The 18,635-nt window shown below is 41.7% G+C and overlaps 1 protein-coding gene and 1 pseudogene across 1 annotated transcript; both read left to right on the forward strand.

Annotated features, from left to right (window-relative positions):
• The first annotated feature begins 200 nt into the window (after nt 1–200).
• On the forward strand, nt 201–1,393 carry LOC123476905. The gene is made up of 2 exons (XM_045179897.1): nt 201–542; nt 609–1,393. The coding sequence occupies exons 1-2, from the start codon at nt 263–265 to the stop codon at nt 974–976; spliced, it is 648 nt and encodes a 215-aa protein (XP_045035832.1). The 5' UTR covers nt 201–262; the 3' UTR covers nt 977–1,393.
• Nucleotides 1,394–16,435: 15,042 nt separating this feature from the next.
• Nucleotides 16,436–17,005, forward strand: LOC123477125 (annotated as a pseudogene).
• Nucleotides 17,006–18,635: the final 1,630 nt, after the last annotated feature.

An 18,635-nucleotide genomic window follows, 5' to 3' on the forward strand; every position in this document is an offset into this window, starting at 1 on the left:
CTAAGAAATTCTACAACAATTTCCGAATTTTCTCGAAGTTTGACTAAACTTCCGTCAAGCAGACGCAAGCAGACGACTATTTTGCATTCTTCTTATTGCAGTTGGCCGCGTGGTTCATGTAAAAATCAGCAGCGAAGAGAGTAGTGACACTTGGAAAGTGCTTGAAGAAAAACATGTAGCTATTCCAACCCATATAAAAAATATACTTTCTAGTCTTGGTTACGTCGGAATTCGTGTCCTTGCAAAAATTTACGAATTAACCATGAAAGAAATAGAGGAATTTGTGGGAAAAGTGTTAGGTTCGGATAAGATGACAAAAAATATGTCGTTGACAGAAAGACAAGAACAATTCGGCAAAACATTTGCTTCCAACCCAAAAAGTTTTATGTTCTTACCTGGAGACAAAGTTGTTCTTCGCGTCATCAGTGAAGTCTGTAAACAAGTCCTAGAAAGCTACCAAAGTGTGTTATCCCCTCATGAAAAGAAGAACAAGTCTAAATCAACAACGTTCTCTTCTGGAAAGCAGTTTACAGCAATGACTGGTATATCTAATAAGTTTTATGTGTTTTTTTATTTTCGTGATGTAGATAACCGATTTTTTACAACAGGGAAATCTGGAAGTGACCAGCTGACTTCTAAAGTTGATTCTGATATTCTAGTGGATGAAGAGGCAACCACAACTGTGAATAAGTTGACATTAGAAGAATATCTTCTACGTTGGGAAAACCGACTTAAACTTCAGAACATGTCTTCTTTGTTTTCAATTAAAGAAAATATTATCACCTGTTTGATGAAGCAGTGGAACTCTGCCATATGTAAATGTCAGATTAAAGCTCAGAGAGATAGTAATGGACACTGGAAGATTTCTAATTATACAAAGCTTATCCAGCAGATACATCTCAGTAAACCAAATAATATTTCTGCGAAAAGTGCCAGTGATGGAGACCTGAGAAATTTCTTCTCCTCAAGAAATTAGAGCCATTAGAACGAGTGTACCGTCTGTGGTACTGTGTATTTTGTCTCAGATACTGGCGTTGTTGGTTGTCCTGCTATGACGTATATCCTTTAGCGAAGCATTTCATCACGCTGAACGCTTACTTGTGCATCGAAATCAATGCCCATTCATTGGTAATGTTAATTTTAAGATTACAAGAAAGCAGGACCCCTGAACTATTTATGCCATGGCTGTTTTCAAGCCAGCCTTGTGAATCCTATTTCAAAGCAGCACGATCGTTCACTCCTGTTGGCAGTAGTCAATTAACTTTTACTTTACAAGATTTTCTGTACAATCGATGTCGCAAAATTGATTTTCAATTGCGCTTGATTTCATCGTCTAAATCAGATGGAATTAGATTGCCCAGAATTGAAAAAAACCCTTGAACGCTTTGGGGGGAGCGGCGAGAATTATTTTTGTAAATCTCGTCCGTCCATTGAAGAAATAGAGGCGACCATCTTAAGAGCCAAAGAAGATTCTAAATCGACCATGGTTAGCATGGGAGTCATTGTTTCAGATGCTGAGTGTTTCAATTTCGACAATCGGTTAGCTTGGAAAAGGAATCAGGCAGTACGTCAAAACGAACTCAGCAATGAGCTTGATGTTGACGAGGAATGTGAAAGTATTGAAAATCAGGGAAATGACTTTTTGGACGAAGTAGATAGTTTTGATGCAAGTAATCTTACTTTTATCAGTAATGCCGATTTTAAAGACTATAGGGAGATTCTTGAGCGTCACATTGTCTCTAATTGCAACGAACTCGGTAATAAAAATTTTGGTCGTCCTCGATTTGGGCCTTTGTGCAACCCGACCCATTTAATCGAATCTAGTGCATTTGTTGTACTCACCAGCGATGATGGAAGCCAAAAAGTGATTAAAAAATCATCTGTTGTATAGTTCTGTGACAATGGTGTGCGCAAACAAAGTAATGATCGTCTTACAAGGGTAACTCAAAGCTCTAATTTTCTTTTAAGTCGACAGTTACTTGTTCGCTCGGTTTCTAAGCAGAAAGTCAGAATTGGTGATTGGTGCATTTTTAATTGTGAAAAAAAAGTAAATAAAAAAAGTAAAGCAATGTTAGGGCATGTACTGTCATTTCGATTGATGTGCAAGTCTAGTAAAAAAACAGGCAGTGATAGATAAATGGGAGGAAGGGGGAAAAAATGTTGGAGTTCTGTGCGATTGGTATACTATGGATCACTGCAATAAATCGATCACTGGTTTCCTAACTGAACATCCCATGTTTGCACATGGATATCATTCTTGTGATTATTATATTTGTAGCATTCCACCTCCTAAATATAGTGTTACTGATAAAAAAAGATGTGTTCGTTTATGTGAAGAAACATGTCGTACGCTCTTGGAAGAATACAACAATGCATTTTCCGTTTAAATTACTGAACTACTTCTCTTTTTTACCCTGTTGGTGAGGGGAGACCCATTTTTATATTTATATCCATCAAATATTCAAACTTTGAATTTCCAAAATTCAGCAAGAATCCCAAGAATTCCTATGAATTCCCAAAAATTCTTAAGAATCCCAAATAATTCCTAGGAATTCCCAAGAATCCCAAGAATCCCTAAACATTTCCAAGAATGGCGAAATATTCTAAAAATTCCCAAGAATACAAGGAATTCTCAAATATTCTTGGAATTTGGCATACTTCGTACACCCTAAAGTAGAGTCGACAACCCCTCGGAATAGGGTACCCACTGCTAGGAAGAAAAGAGGAAAATCTATATTTTAGTTATGAAAACTTAATTTTTAACGCGAAGAAGATGGTTTCTCCATAAGACAACATGGTCTCGGTTCGAAATAAAACGTTCTCCGTACCACCCTATGTTAAGACCCTAGTGCACAACGAGGCTTGACAAACCTCGCACGATGATTGCAATGATATTAACGGCTGAATCCTCATAAATAGTGTTTTTAAAAACAATATTTCGTTCCATCTAAATGAATAATCGTTTTATCTAAATGAAAGTGCGACGTATTTACTATCGATTCCTAAATATCGAGATCTAAATTGGGTCTCGGTGCAGACGAAATGTTTGTACGTAATAATGTGAGCCTTGACTTCAACCAGGCAAAACCCATAAGCTTTGTTGGGAATATACCTCGTTCCCAACATCCGACAACACGAGCTGGAAGACGGACACGACTTCCATCACGTTTTATTTTATATGATTTGGGTGGCCCTCGCTAGGAGGCCACCATGTTACAATTTATTTTGTGTACCCCGCCCCTCGGCCTACCGGCCGGAAAATGTACAGGGCAAGGGGCAGTTAGTTACTGAATATACCTCACACCGTCAAGACAACAGCCAGTGCTCCCGTGTTTTCTTTCTTTCATCTTTACATTTTCATCTTTATTAAGGTAAGTTCAGTCACGGGCTGAACTAAATCTTACATGGTCCTTCGAACCGGAGACCAAATCTTACATGGTCCTTCGAACTAGTTAAGTAATTTAAATTTCACTTAAAAATTTCGCTGTCGGTGGACTGTGGGGAGACGTAAATCACCCCTAAATTTATTCTTTTTCTTCTTCGGTGAACACCACGTGTTATCCGCAGGGCAAATTTTTCCCTTTTTCATTTTTGCTACTTACGTCGTAGTAACTAAGACGTTCTTGTAGAAAGGGTAAACAATTGTCTTGTAAAAAAAATAATTTTTTTTTTTTGCTTTTTGCATTGCTTTCTTTTTCAAAAAATTTTTTTCTTTTCTTTTTTTTTTCCACCGCGTGGTCAGTGGTGGCCATTACGGTGGGCTCAACCTAGCTCAAGCTAGGGTTTTTTTTGAGAAACCTCCACGAAGGTTACCTCCCTGTAAAATTTTTTTTTGGTTTTTTTTTGTTTTTTGTTTGTTGAAACATTTTTATTTTTCTTTCCCTTTCTCGTTTGCTACTTCCTTTGTCTTCTCTATTTCGATCCAAAGAGTTTGAGTTTACTTTTTTTGCCTCTCCCTCACGTGGTCGGTGGCGGCCATATTGGCTTGAATTTCCTTACTCTTTTCTTTCAAAAAAATTTTTTTTTGGTTTTGTTGGAGGTTCCTCCATTAATTTCCCTTCTTCTCGTTTATCCTCCGCCATAGCGGAGCACCTCGGGTCTCCAAACAAGCCTAAAAAATTAGGGACTCAATAAAAAATAAAAAGGGAAAAAATAAAAAGGGCGCAGAGGCGTAAGGCGGGTCTGGAAAGGCCGTGGACAGGGCCCACACTTCCGAGACGATTCCACAACACCCCGGAAGGTCGGCGCCAAGTTGCAGCCTACAACCACCACGTGGAAGCAACCGCTGCAGCCAATCTGGATGCCCAAACGACAACCACCTCGCCCCTGGAGTCTCTTCTCCCAATTATTGTGCGGCAAATGCCACTCGCGGAGTTGAAGGAGGCCATCACTCTAAAGTATTCTGGAGACATCCGGTACAAACCGAAAATAGAGGAAGGGGCGACAGCATCGTCAACAACAATCGGGCAACCCGAACGAGATCCCGGGCCTTCAACCACGGAAGCCCCGGATAACAACCTGATTGAACTGTCCCCAGAGGAAGAACCGGAGCCCCTCCCACCACCAAATTATATTGAATATAATATATTCAAGTATGGCTCTAAAATCAACGGTGGACGCGGACACCCACTAAACCTTCCACACCTCGACCCAACGCCTTACATTCCACCGTATACCCGAAACAAATTCCACCCCAAAAGCATACTGGACAAACCGCACCGCGACCCGACCCCCGTGATCAAACCCATCACCATCAACGAGATAGAAGGAAAGAAACAAGAGAAAAAGAAAGAAGGAGAAGAAATAGAACAAGAAGAAGAAGACATCATAATCCTTGAAGTTGACCCTGACGATCTGATCGATCTCTACCACGAATTGTGATTGTTCTTCTGTAATAAACAAAACTCAAAATCCATTGTTGCCATTTCCTTCTCTTTTTCTCAACTGGAGAGTAATTTAATAGTTACACTCCACAAAACGAAAAAACTTTCTCACATATTTAGAAATAGGCAACGCCAATCTCTATTTATTTAAATTTCGAACAGCGAACGCCATCTAGCGCTCGAAATTCCAATCATTTTTCTCAACTTTCAAAAACTTTCAAAAATCGCATTCACTGAACGCAAACGCCATCTGGTGTTCAAATTTACAAACCTATCGCTCAATTTTTTCTTTCCCTCTCAAATTCAAAATTTTTTTTTCTTTTCCTCATCTACTGAACGCCTACGTCATCTGGCGCTCAGAATAGCAATCTTTTTTCCTTTTCAAAATATTTAAACATTTTTCTTCATCTACTGAACGCCTTCGCCATCTGGCGCTCAGAATAGCAAACCCTTTCTTTTTTCTAAATTTTCAAACATTTTCTTCAGAGCTGAACGTCTTACGCCATCTAGCGCTCAGATTCGAAACTCTTTCCTCTTTTTGTTGATAATCTCAAAATCAAATTTTTTTTCTTTCTAAGAAACGAACGTCTACGCCACATAGCGTTCAAAATTACAACTTCTTTTGTACACTTCGGGAATTGTGATTTTTTCTTTTATATTGAAGTTGTACGCCACTTGGCGGTCATAAGACCCACTAATTATTATATTCTTTCCAAGAATTCAAAAAATTTCATTTATTTCATAAAAAATTTCAAATTAATGCCACCTAGCCTTTAGAAATAACGCTATGGTGGATCCCTTTTAAAATTTATGATTTCTTCGCTACTCCTGAAACCCGGCTTGGAATTCTTGATGCCATTGGAGGAGCCATATTTTTTGCACTCCGCTTAATGTCCAATAATCTTAGATCGTGCTAAACCATTGTCCAAACCTCGTGACACCTGTATAACTGACAACAAAGTCGGTACAGTGCTCTAAGTTACCGAAAGCTAACTAAGAGCCAAATTTATTCGCCACATCTCACAGTCGCCTGATAAAGGAAGGAAGAACATCCCAGGCCAGTGGAGTTTAAAAAACACGCCCACTGTTTGGAGCACAGCGAAACGCTACTTCCTTCCATTACTCGTAACTGGTGGCAACACGAAAACTAAAAGCTTTCAACTCAATTTTTCGCCCACTTCTTTAAGGGAAATCCAGAAGTAGGACCCAGCTGTTACTAATAAGAATCAAGCAACGAAAAAAGTCAGAAAAACCCGACATCAACTAAAAAAATTTCGGTGATAGGAGCAGGAAAATCCAAGCCCCCCTTTTCTCTTTTTGCCTTAGTTCGTTCCAGCAACCAAAATAAAAATGTCACGAGGGGCATCGGCAACACGTACAGGCCTGAAAGGCCACCTTACTATGACGATGGACAAAATCAAGCAGTACAAAAACCTCTCCATGACAGCAGAACTGGATAACGACCTTGCAACGGAAACCGAACTCCTCAAGCAACGTTACCAGAAATTCATCAAGGCAAGCGACCAAGTTAGATGGACCTTACAATCCACTAACGCCACCGAGGAGCAAATCGAACAAGATTACTCCGCAGTGGCAGAGGTCGAAGAAGACATGAGTGCTGTACTCGCTCTAGCCAAAAACAAACCCGAGGAGTACAAACGTCAACTGGACGCTGAGTTCCAAGACCAGCAAAGAAAAGACGAGCGAAAACGGGAAGAAGATAGAAGCAAGCTGCTACATGATTTGCTCACACAACAACAGCAAGCCTTTGCAGCACAAGTCCTTCAGCAACAACAGGTCTACACGCAACGAATTCAGCAGCTGATAGCTCAAAACCAAGCTACGGCACAAATTGCAGCCGTAGCCGCTTCTGCTCCAGTAGCAGCCATACCTGCACCACAATAAACACGCCTTCCTCAAAGGCAAATCAAACATTTTAAAGGAGATATCCTTGAGTGGACGTCATTCTGGGGAGAGCTTTAACGCCTCCATCCACTCGTCCACAATGTCGGACGTCCAAAAATTCGACTATCTCAAAGAATATCTCAAGGGGGAAGCATACTTGTGCGTGGAAAACTTGGAACTGACTGCAGCAAACTACAACATCGCTATTGCTGAATTGAAAAGGGTCTATTCCAAACCAAAGGCCCTCATTCAAACCCATCTATTCAAATTTGATAACCTGGCTCCTGTTAAGTCTATGACAGACGTATCGGCTCTTCGAAGACTTCAGCTCACCTTCCAGTTGCACATAAACGCCTTGGAGACACTCGGAGTACAAAAAGACACCTTTGGAGGACTCCTTGGCACAAAATTAATGAAATTGCTTCCTGCGTAATTGCAGAAAGAATGGTCGAGTTCCGATGCAAACGACATCACCGACATCACAGCCCTGCTGAATTTCATCAGGGATCAAGTCGACGCTGCTGAAAGGTACAGCCGATGGAAATCGGAAACGGTAAAAACACCACATCAGACGACAACAACCACACCGGCGAAATAGCCACCAGCTGCTACAGCCTCTCAACTGGCGATTGGAGCTAGATCCCAACTAGCTCCACAAACCAGAAGATATTCAAAACAAAGCCCACAGCCATCAAATACACCACCAGGACGACAAGACAACTTCATCGTCCGACAATGCACAAGACCGTGCATTTTATGTGGGGAAATACACTACCCCACGGTTTGTCCAGTAAACCTCAAGGACAAAAAGGCCATCATCACCAGGCAGAAAAGGTGCGTCAGATGTTTCAGCCCTAATCACGAAACTTCGGACTGCCCCACCAACTACTTATGCAAACACTGCCAGGCGACACACCACACCACCCTCTGTGACAAAAAGGTGACAAGATTTCCACACACCGGAAACAATGCCCCAACGAACGTCATGGCATCTGTCTCCAGTGCAAACACTTACGGCGATCTCGTGGTGAAAACGGCAACGGTGATGGTGGTAGGCCCCAATGGTAAAGAAACCAGGGCAATATTATTCATTGATGATTGCAGCCATAGATCCTGGGTCACCAGATCTATTTCGAAATCGCTGAATTTTAAGATAGTGGCCGTGGAAAATATCGGGACGAGAGTCTTCAAACAAAGAAAACCCAATCCAGTAGAGCAAATAAACGCAGTGGAATTGGCAGTTCGGGGCACCTGGAAAGGAGCCCCACTAGTCAAAATAACAGCCCTGGAAACGGACTACATCGGAGACACTGGACCCTACTCCCACACGGCATTCGCAAGACACTTGTGGTTGGAAGACGAAAAAATGGCTGACGACAGGTTTGAAACCGACAGCCAAGAAAAAGAAGTCGGCATTTTAATCGGAGTTGACCAAATGTTTGAGATCACTCCTAACGAACCGGCTATCCAAAGTCCGTTCGGCCTTAGAACATACAACACAAAACTAGGTCGCATGATAGCTGAACCTTCGAAGGAAAAAAGATCGAAAAAAGAAAAGGCGATAATCCAGCAAATGCTACAATGCAGTAGCTTTTCCAATCATCAGACAGTATCATCGTACGCAGCCAGATGTCTCGATTCAGAATTTTGTTTTACGAATCCTTCCGAAGATACGAACGTAATGGAAGCCGGCAAAGAGGCCAAAGAATTTTCGCCCGCCCCACCGAGGCCTATGGAAGAAATTTCCAGCCAGGGGCTCAACCATACCTCCAAAAACAAAAAGGAACTCGGAAAATCGTAAAAGAAGAATTGAAGTGGCAAACGGACTTTGACTTATCTCTGTTCTGGAAGCTGGAACACTTTGCCGTTTTAGACAATTGTGATGCAGTGGAGCCAGACGATGCTCTCAGCTCCCTTGGCGACAAAATCACCCGTCAAAAAGATGGGCGATACTGCACCCCAATCCCGTGGAAGACGGACAAATGGAGGCTAGAAAAGAATTTCCTGATGGCAAAAGGAAGACTGGAGAGTTTATTGAAAAGACTCAAAAGAACCCCAGAGCTTCTATCAACCTACCATAAGAAAAAAGAACAGCTTCACGTCCAAAACTTCGTAGAGGAGGCAGACCAGAACTACGAAGAACTCCACACTTATCTGCCACACCATCCTGTCATCCGACAGGACAAAATCAAATCAAGAAGATTCGACCGGTATTCTATGGGGCGGCAAAAACGAAGTATGGCCCAAGCCTCAACAATGTCTTGGAAACCGGCCCGAACCTAAACCCCGATCTGCTAGCCGTCTTAATGCGATTCCGTTTGAACAAAATCGCATGGATAGCAGACATCGAAAAAGCTTTTTTAAACATCGCCCTGCATCCTGAAGACGCCGAAGCTGTCAGATTCCTGTGGATCACGGAGCCAGAAACGCCAAATTTCCCTCTAGTGGCATACAAGTGGAAACGAGTCTCATTTGGGCTCAGCTCTAGCCCATTTTCGCTGCGAGCTACCCTAAACAAGCACCTAAACGGCATGGAATCAATCTACTCCACCACAGTAAGACAGCTAAAGGAACAAATTTATGTTGACGACTACCTTGGAGGCGCCGACAACATCTCTACAGCTAAAACCAGGATGCAGGAGACAAAATCCATCTTCCAGGAGGCAAAACTCAACATGCGAAGTTGGGTCACCAATGACAAAACAGTTCGCAAATTTCTCAGTGAAAATGGGCTCATCAACCCCATAGTGAAAATTTTCACTCAGAAACCGGAAGAAGGTCAGCCTAAGGTCCTAGGGATTCGATGGGATACCGAATCCGACACCTTCCAATTCTATCCCGCACCTATCATCGAAGCTGCGACGGAATTGGGAGAACTAGTGACCAAAAGAAATATTTTAAGAATATCGGCAAGAGTATTCGATCCCATTGGGTTTTTAGCACCCACAACGCTCCTGCTGAAAATAATCTACCAGAAACTTTGGGAAGCCGAAATTCACTGGGATGTGGAAGCGCCTCCTGAAATACGGAAGACATGGATAGCAGCCATGACTGGGTTGAACGAGTTTGCCAACTTAAAAATCCAACGTTGGATAGGCTACTCGAAAAGGGTCATATAAAATACAGAAATTCATGTCTTCGGAGACGCATCCGAGGCCGCTTATGGAGCCGTTGCCTACGCAAGGCTAAAAACCAAAAACGGCGACACAGTCATCCATTTTCTTGCTAGCAAGACAAAAGTGGCGCCTCTCCCAAAGAAAAAGGTCACCTTACCAAGATTGGAGCTATTAAGCTCACTTCTGGCGGCACGATTGGGAGAAAAACTCAAGAACTTTCTCCACATCGAATCGTGGCGAACAATATTCTGGGCTGACTCTCTAGTGGCACTTGGCTGGATCCGAGGAGTCACCAACAGGTGGAAACCATTCGACAGGAACCAAGTCGAAGCTATTAAGAAACTTTCTGGCCCAAATTGGTGGCGGCACTGTCCAGGCGTCCAAAATCCTGCGGATCTCGCCTCGCGGGGAGCGCCAGCCGTAACGCTGGTACACTCCGAGCTATGGTGGAACGGACCATCATGGCTGAAAGAAGACGAAACCAAATGGCCGGATTCAACGCCCGAGGTAGAAGACCCAGTGTTCATGAAAGAATCGAAGCGGAAGCAAAATCGAAAACCGTCACCATGTCGGTAGCTTCCGTGGAGACAGCCACTTCAGTGGAATGGCATCTGGATCGAATTCCGTCTTGGAATCGACTACTCAGAAGAACTGCTTGGATACTGACATTCGCCTCCAAAAACCGCCCCACAAACGCCACACAAGTGAAGACTCCAATCAAGACAGGAGACGGAAAACAGATAATGGTAGAACATCTAAAAGTAGAGGAACTGACGAAGGTGGAGCTACTTATTTATAGGCAGCTCCAAAAAAAGCTTTTCCCAAGACGTTTCAGGATCTGCAAGAAGGGCGGCAACCGCACCATAAGGAGAAAATTGCCGCACTCCGACCCGTGTGGGACGCAAGAGACAAGTTGATTAGAATAACAGGAAGAGTAGAGCTAGCGCTAAGAGACAGGGAGATTGAACCCGCCATCTTGCTTCCCGCTCAACATCCAGTCGTCAAACTAATCATCCAAGATCGACACGTCTCGCTAAAACACGCTGGAGTTAAAACCACCCTATTTGAACCACCCTAGGATCTAAGAGAACGTTTTTGGATCATCAAAGGACGCCAACAGACCAAATCAGTCTGGCACGCCTGCGTCAAGTGCCAACGGCTATCTTCACCGCCATTCAGAGAAATAGCTGCACCTCTAACGATTAATCGACTGAAACAAGCGAAAGCCTTCGAAATCACGGGTGTTGATTTCGTAGGCCCGCTGTATTACAAACACCCAACATTGCGTAAGAAACGCAAGCAAACGGATCCTACATCCTCCACGGATCCCTCGTCAACGGATGGTTCGGCTTTGGAGCCTACGGTAGAGCCTCCAGCGATGGAGCCCATTGAAGAACCTCCAACCACAGAACCAACGGAGGAAAACGAAGAAAACCTCCAATTGGACGAATCCTCAACCAAAAAGAAAGGCACAATTAAACAGCCAAAGAGCTATGTCTGCCTATTTACTTGTGCTGTAACGAGGGCCGTCCATCTGGAGCTAAGAAAAACGATGTCCGCGCGCGACTTCCTCCTCGCATTTCGAAGATTTTCCGCCAGGAGGAGTAGCGTCTCCATCATGTATTCGGACAATGCCCAAACATTTAGATGCGTCTCGAAACATTTGAAAGTCTTAAGATCCGACCCAGCGATCCACGACCTTCTGGCAATGCGGAAAACCGAATGGATTTTCTCGGCCAGCCTAGCCCCATGGTGGGGAGGGTTCTGGGAGCGCATGGTGCGGACGATGAAGGATTTTTTAGGCGCTCCAATGGTCGTTCATGTTTGGAATACGACGAGCTAGAGGTTAGTCTCATTGAAACCGAGAGCGTGGTGAATGCACGGCCACTCACCTACGTGGCAGAAGGGAGCGACGACCCGCTCCCCATCACCCCGAACCAGTTTCTCAACAATAGGCATTCGAACTGCACTCCGCCGGAGCCAGCCGAAAACCTCATGGCTCCCGACGCAACCAATTTGAAACTGCTGGAAATGGATCGTCAACGTAGGGAGTATGTCAGCGATATCTGTGAACGATTTGTGACGGACTACTTTCTCCAAATCGACAAGTTCCACTGTAAAGGAGGACCCGGCCGCAAGATCCGGGTAGGAGAAGTTTTCATCATTCACGATGACAACACCAAGCGCCTTATGTGGACGATAGGAGTAGTGAAGGAGCTAATCACTAGCAGAGACGGGTTGATCCGTTCGGTAATGGTCAAGACGCTGAACGGGAACCTTATCAACCGCGCCATTCAATCGTTACACCCCTTAGAGCTACGTGAGGATCAGCCGGACGACGTCGAAATTCCACCTACGCCAGAACTGGAATTGGAACCAGAAGAAGTAACTCCACCCGTGGCCGCCGCAGATCCAGTCGAGCAGGAAGAGCCGTGGACCACGGGCTCTAGTGGGGAGTGTGTTGGGATTATACCTCATTCCCAACATACGACAACACGAGCTGGAAGACGGACACGACTTCCATCACGTTTTATTTTATATGATTTGGGTGTAGCCCCGCCCCTCGGCCTACCGGCCGGAAAATGTACAGGGCAAGGGGCAGTTAGTTACTGAATATACCTCACACCGTCAAGACAACAGCCAGTGCTCCCGTGTTTTCTCTCTTTCATCTTTACATTTTCATCTTTACTAAGGTAAGTTCAGTCACGGGCTGAACTAAATCTTACAAGCTTTTTTCAACGATCAGAACGTTTGTTTACGTTTTTAAACGATAACGTCTTTAGACGAAAGAGGTGCAGATACTCTGCAGGCATTAGTTACGCCTGCAACATTCGAAGGGATTGCTACGCAACGAACCTAATTATGCGTAAATAAAATGTGGCGATTCGATAAAAACATCTATTAATATGAGACCTACATCTCGCCTGAAATTCAATAAATTCCCGTCAGGAAAATCAGCCGAACATGAGGCTCAAATGTGATTTTCTTTGAATTTTAGCGAATTTAAGCCGCCAAGAAGCTGGCTTTTATTTAATTGAGTGGTTACTAGCTAATAAAAAATAGTTTTAATTAGGAAAAAAGATAGACAATATAAAGGAAAATAACATACTTAAAATTGAGCAACTTTCTTTGGCTTACAAAATACGAATAGGGGTAAAAACTACGAATTTTCAAGTACCGGAATGTTTAAAACCTTTGAAAATTATTTAAAATTCCAAGTTAAAACAAAAATAAACACATTTCATCCCAAAATGATCACCTTGTCAAGGGCTTTCAAAAAATATTAAATTCAAGATAAAATGTTATTAATTAGGACCATGGGAAAACTTTATAATTTTTTCTTTCGCCGTTGATTACACATGCGTGTGTACATATTATGATGATTCGTACTGCATATTTCGATTCAGCGTGAAAAGTTAAGTCGAGGGTGCAATTTCCATTCATTTTGGCGGTATTCTATCACTCTGACTCTGCCATGAGTAGGGCTGTGGCCCGGGTCATGAAAATGTGTGTCATGTCCCCACCAGAGCCCGTGGTCCACGGCTCTTCCTGCTCGACTGGATCTGCGGCGGCCACGGGTGGAGTTGCTTCTTCTGGTTCCAATTCCAGTTCTGGCGTAGGTGGAATTTCGACGTCGTCCGGCTGATCCTCACGTAGCTCTAAGGGGTGTAACCATTGAATGGCGCGGTTGATGAAAATGAATCCCGGGTCAAGGAAAAAAAACCCCGATAAAAGGCAAACCTTTAAGGAATTTTTTTTTTCGGGACGGGGGTTTCGGTACGGTTCAAGGGGTTCTCGGGCTAACCCGAGATGTGGCGCCATCTAGTAATAAGACAAAGAAGCTTTTAACTCTTACGCTAAATTACGAGTCAACAAAGCAGAATAGCTTAAAAACATAGCAATCTACAGTAACGGCCAGGAATCGGGGTATCTCTCTGCGTACTTAGGAACTTAGGTCCTCCCACCAAGTCACCAACCCACAGGCGCCTCGGGACGTTTGTCTCAATATAATGCTGCGACTGGTGACCAATTTTCAAAACAATTTTTCCACTTTCCACAATTTCTACACAAGTTTTACACAATTCTATGCCAAACAAAACCAAATATAGTTTTGAACTGCTGGAGACTATGCTAAAATGCTATGCTTTCCTACTTCAAGTTCTAGCTCATTGTAAAAAATTTAAAGATATTGTGGATAGTGGAAAAAATCGTTTTGAAAATTGGCCACCATTCGCAGAAAACGTCCAAATGTACCTAAATCCTGTCAATCAGGCGATGCTACTGGCAAAAAAAAGAAGTTTTCCAAATATAAACGTTGTAATGGTTGAGTCTGATGACGAGACTGAAAAGAAGAGAAGAAAAGTGTATTTGACCCGATAATTACGCGGGACATGACCCGACCCGGGTTGTTTTTTTCTGACCCACGGGTCAAGAGGGACGGGACATTTTTTTTTGCATCGTCGACCCGGTTCAAAACCCTTTAAGGAAAAAAACCCGTGAATTTTAACCCCTTAAGAAAAAACCCGTCCCATTTGGTCCGGGCCACAGCCCTAGCAGAGTAATAGAATACTGGTGTAGCCACGGCCATGTTAACTCCCTCTCTCGGATTTTTTCCAAAAAGTTGTTGCCAATTTCGCGTATCGATTGTGAGAAAATGAGGCAGGATATCGATTTAAGTGTCCCATAACCGTAACGCCACCTATGAATTGAGTTTTAAGGGTTATTATTGTTATAACAACCAATATGTTTATACATACATTTTTTCACACTAATTAATTAAGCCACTTTTTGTTTACTTTCTGAAGTACAGACGACGAAAATGAGCGAAAACATAGCGAAAACGTAATACATCACAAGTTCACAACACAGCCGCTGTGGCGCTTTCGTTATGGGACAGAAAGACTTTCAGGCCAAAAAGGCAATGGGAGGGCCCGCCATAAGCGTGGCTACACCAGTATTCTATTACTCCCATGAGTCCATGACCAGAGTAATAGAATACTGGTGTAGTCAGGGCCATGTTAACTCCCCCTCTCGGATTTTTTCCCTAAAGTTGTTGCCAATTTCGCGTATCGATTGTGAGAAAATGAGGCAAGATATCGATTTAAGTGTCCCATAACCGTAACGCCACCTATGAATTGAGTTTTAAGGGTTATTATTGTTATAACAACCAATATGTTTATACATACATTTTTTCACACTAATCAATTAAGCCACTTTTTGTTTACTTTCTGAAATACAGACGACGAAAATGAGCGAAAACATAGCGAAAACGTAATACATCACAAGTTCACAACACAGCCGCTGTGGCGCTTTCGTTGGGGGGGGCCGCCATAAGGGCCCGCCATAAGCGTGGCTACACCAGTATTCTATTACTCTGCCCAAGGCCTACTTAATGGTTAAGGCCTGTAAACATGTATCTACTGCCATGAAGGCGACAGGTGTAGCCAGAATTCCTATCCCTGCCCCTGTGAGAGCCAATAAGACTAAAAAGGGAGGCGAAGACTTCGCCATCTGGCGTTCAGAATCGAACTCGTTGAAAAATAAATATTGAGGCATGAAATGAAAAAATAAACAAAAAATTAAGGGAAATTAGTTATGAAACGGATATATTTTTTACATGCATAACAATCAAATAAATATCATTCGTTCTATTTTCGAACCTGTCGAATGTACAGAAATCTTGTTTCAGCGTGTGTTCACGACTTAAACGGAAATAAAAAAGGCAGGGAACTGTTGTTAGGGGTTGAGAATGGAATCAGGGAACGGTGTTAGAAGCTATTAGATGCACGGTAATTCCTCGATGCGCCTTAAATGTGATGCGGTACCCGACAAGTGGAAAAACAAACTAACGCGTAATTTTGTTATATGTTTAAAGCAGAAAATGTATTGTTCTCATTAAAAATTTTTACATTTAAAAATAAAAAATCAAATGTTAATAAACGTAACAGACATTCTGAACACTGTAAAGCTATATACGATCACCGGGACGTTCTACGATTGATGAGATGTTTTTTATCTCCTTCGGAACAGATCTCTGTACGGGAAAGTAGATCGAATAAAATCCGTGACTTCTTCATCTATCAATCACAATTGACATGGGTAAAAATTGAACGAATTCTAATGTCTGTGTCCAGCAAAGTTTCTGTAAGGCTACAATCTAGGAGAGCGAACATTGCTGAAATTAACGCATGCAACGTACAATTCGATAAAAGATTTGGATTTAATACCTGGCGACAAACGACTTTCCTAGGTCTTTTAATTCTGTACGAGAATCGCATTCCCTTGGCCAGTAAATTGAAATTTTCTCTGTCTTCGTTTACTCTTCCTGATTTTTCCTTGCAATATTCCCGTTCATAACAACCATTTTGGTCCCATTTCTGAAAATAAATTATATTTATAACTCACTATGAATATTTATATTACCGCATCATCTTTTCTTTCTTGCAGATGAAGATCCCGAGCTAAATAACTCAAACAAACGCCGTCTTCTTCCACATATTCAGCAAGCAGCAACGTTCACTCCAAATATGAATGCGGCCAAAGACAGAATCCTCCTGTTACCAATCCGTCGGCTTCTACCATCGGCACCGCATGAAGCAGCTCTTTCGCCAAGAGCACGTCCAGTAGTATGCCGAAGAATAAACTTTTCGGAAGATGAATTAAAGAATGTCGATTGCTTAGACAATTCAGGCATGGACAATCAGGATCAGCCAATTTACAATTCGATGCTTTTGTTATCAACCATTTCGCCGAGTGAAATGGAAACTACAACCATACCGCCGAGTGAAATGGAAGCTAAAACCATACCGCCAAGTGAAATGGAAGCTACAATCATTCCGCCGAGTGAAGTAACTGCAAAGCAAGGTCGTCCAAGGGAAAGGCAAATCCGTCCCTCAATCACAAGACGATATAACTCTCGCAATGACTGGGAAGATTTATCAAGTTGGCAATCAGATGAAGTAGGTGGCCGTGCGGAAGAAAAAACTCTGTCATTTATGAATTCCGAAAAACAAAAATAAATTAAGACATGCAAATTTACTTCAATTGCTGAGAAGAGAGAGGGCACTACTCAATATTATTTCAAAACTTAAAATCTCATAAACAACATTACCTCTATTGTTTTTTACAGACTGTGTTGGCCTTTTCTATCCCACAGTTGAGTTTGTGTCAAGGCTGTGGACGGTGTATCTATTTGTAAAGGAGTGCCTTTGACAGATGTCAAGCTCAACTTTCATGTTGAAGGGCCTTGTTGAATTCCTTCTGCCCCATCTGGAGACATGTAACACTTTTCTCTGTGAAATCGCTCGTCCTGGTGAAAATAACAAAGCATTAATTGAAGTTATTTTGAGAAAATTTTTGAAACCAATTTTGTCTAACAAGAGAAAGTTGCGTTTAAGTTTAAATAAGAAGACCAGTACCTTTGGTCCAGCCAATAAGGAACGTAGGGCCAGAACACTGAAACAATAAATGGAATTTTTTTCCATTTCAATATTTTTTCATGAAATTCACCAAATAGATAGCCCTTTTAAATACCTATCGATTGCTGTAAAATTTATGTAAATCCACTGAAAACTTAGAACGTAATTTATTATTTTATTTTACGACATTTTAGCGGGGGGGGGGGGAAGGGCCAAAAACAGAATTTTTTTTGGTACGTTGTTTGGTTACTAATATATACCAAAATAAACATAAAATTTATTTTTGATATTCTTTATTATCTCTAGCACGTTTTGATATGATATTTTACTTCGATTTTTATAGTTTAAGAACCGCAAATTACAATAAAATGTACCCCCCTTGGCCCCTTCCCGGCATCCACTGCGGCGGCCATTTTGATAACGCGCGTAATTCAAATTTGAATTCTAACTTTTACTTATTATTATTCCAACGTTTTAGATTACCAAGAATGTATGTAAACCCAAGTACATAAAAAAACTCAATGTATTTTAAAGAGTAAGCAGTAAGTGTTTTATTCATAAACAACATAAAGCAAATACAATGAGTGAAGAGTGACATGAACAAATTGTTTTGATTGTTTCATTATTTAATTACATTTGTATATTGAAAAATACATAATTAGCTTTAATGGTATAGTCTTAGTTATTGATGGTAGGCTAAGAAGGTTGCTTTCTAATTTACTATTCAATTGTTGGTTGTTGTCCCGGTCAACCTAGTGGGATTCCGATACCTGGAAAAAGGAAAATAAAAGAGTGATGTCAGGGCTATAACATTAAAATTTTGTGAAATAAGTTACCTGTTTGATAAGTGTGTTAATTTTTTTACAATGCCACAATAGATTACCTTCTTAATCAAAAAGTGTACTTCCCAACGTGGATGGAAAACGCAGCCAACACACTGAATGCAAATTTAAAGCTTTGGCTGAGTAACACTGTAAAAATTTTATACATTTCACTAATCCTAAATAAAATTCGTTAATTGGTAAGAAATTCATTAATATTACCTATCAAATAATAATATATTCTTACTTCTGTTCTAATGTCAAATTTGTTTCGTAGTTCTAAAAGAAATAAAATACAGCAAATTTTTTTTTCACTAAAAAGTTTATTCTTTTTAAACATATACAGTCATGCTTGCAAGTTTCTTTAGCAGGCAAATGGGTCTATATCCTTTCATTTTGTTTGGACGGAAGGGATACTATGGTGCCTACCATACCCTCGTTTTCTTTCCATTCTTCTCTTCCTCTACGTTTCAGTCAATTTTTCTACTTTTA

Source organism: Daphnia magna, linkage group LG10, assembly GCF_020631705.1.
Source record: "Daphnia magna isolate NIES linkage group LG10, ASM2063170v1.1, whole genome shotgun sequence".
Taxonomy (NCBI): domain Eukaryota; kingdom Metazoa; phylum Arthropoda; class Branchiopoda; order Diplostraca; family Daphniidae; genus Daphnia; species Daphnia magna.

Coding starts and splice junctions, on each gene's coding strand:
- LOC123476905 (XM_045179897.1), top strand. CDS start 263: ATGAAAGAAATAGAGGAATTTGTGGGAAAAGTGTTAGGTTCGGATAAG. Junction 543..608: donor GCAGTTTACAGCAATGACTG/GTATATCTAATA, acceptor TTTTTACAACAG/GGAAATCTGGAAGTGACCAG.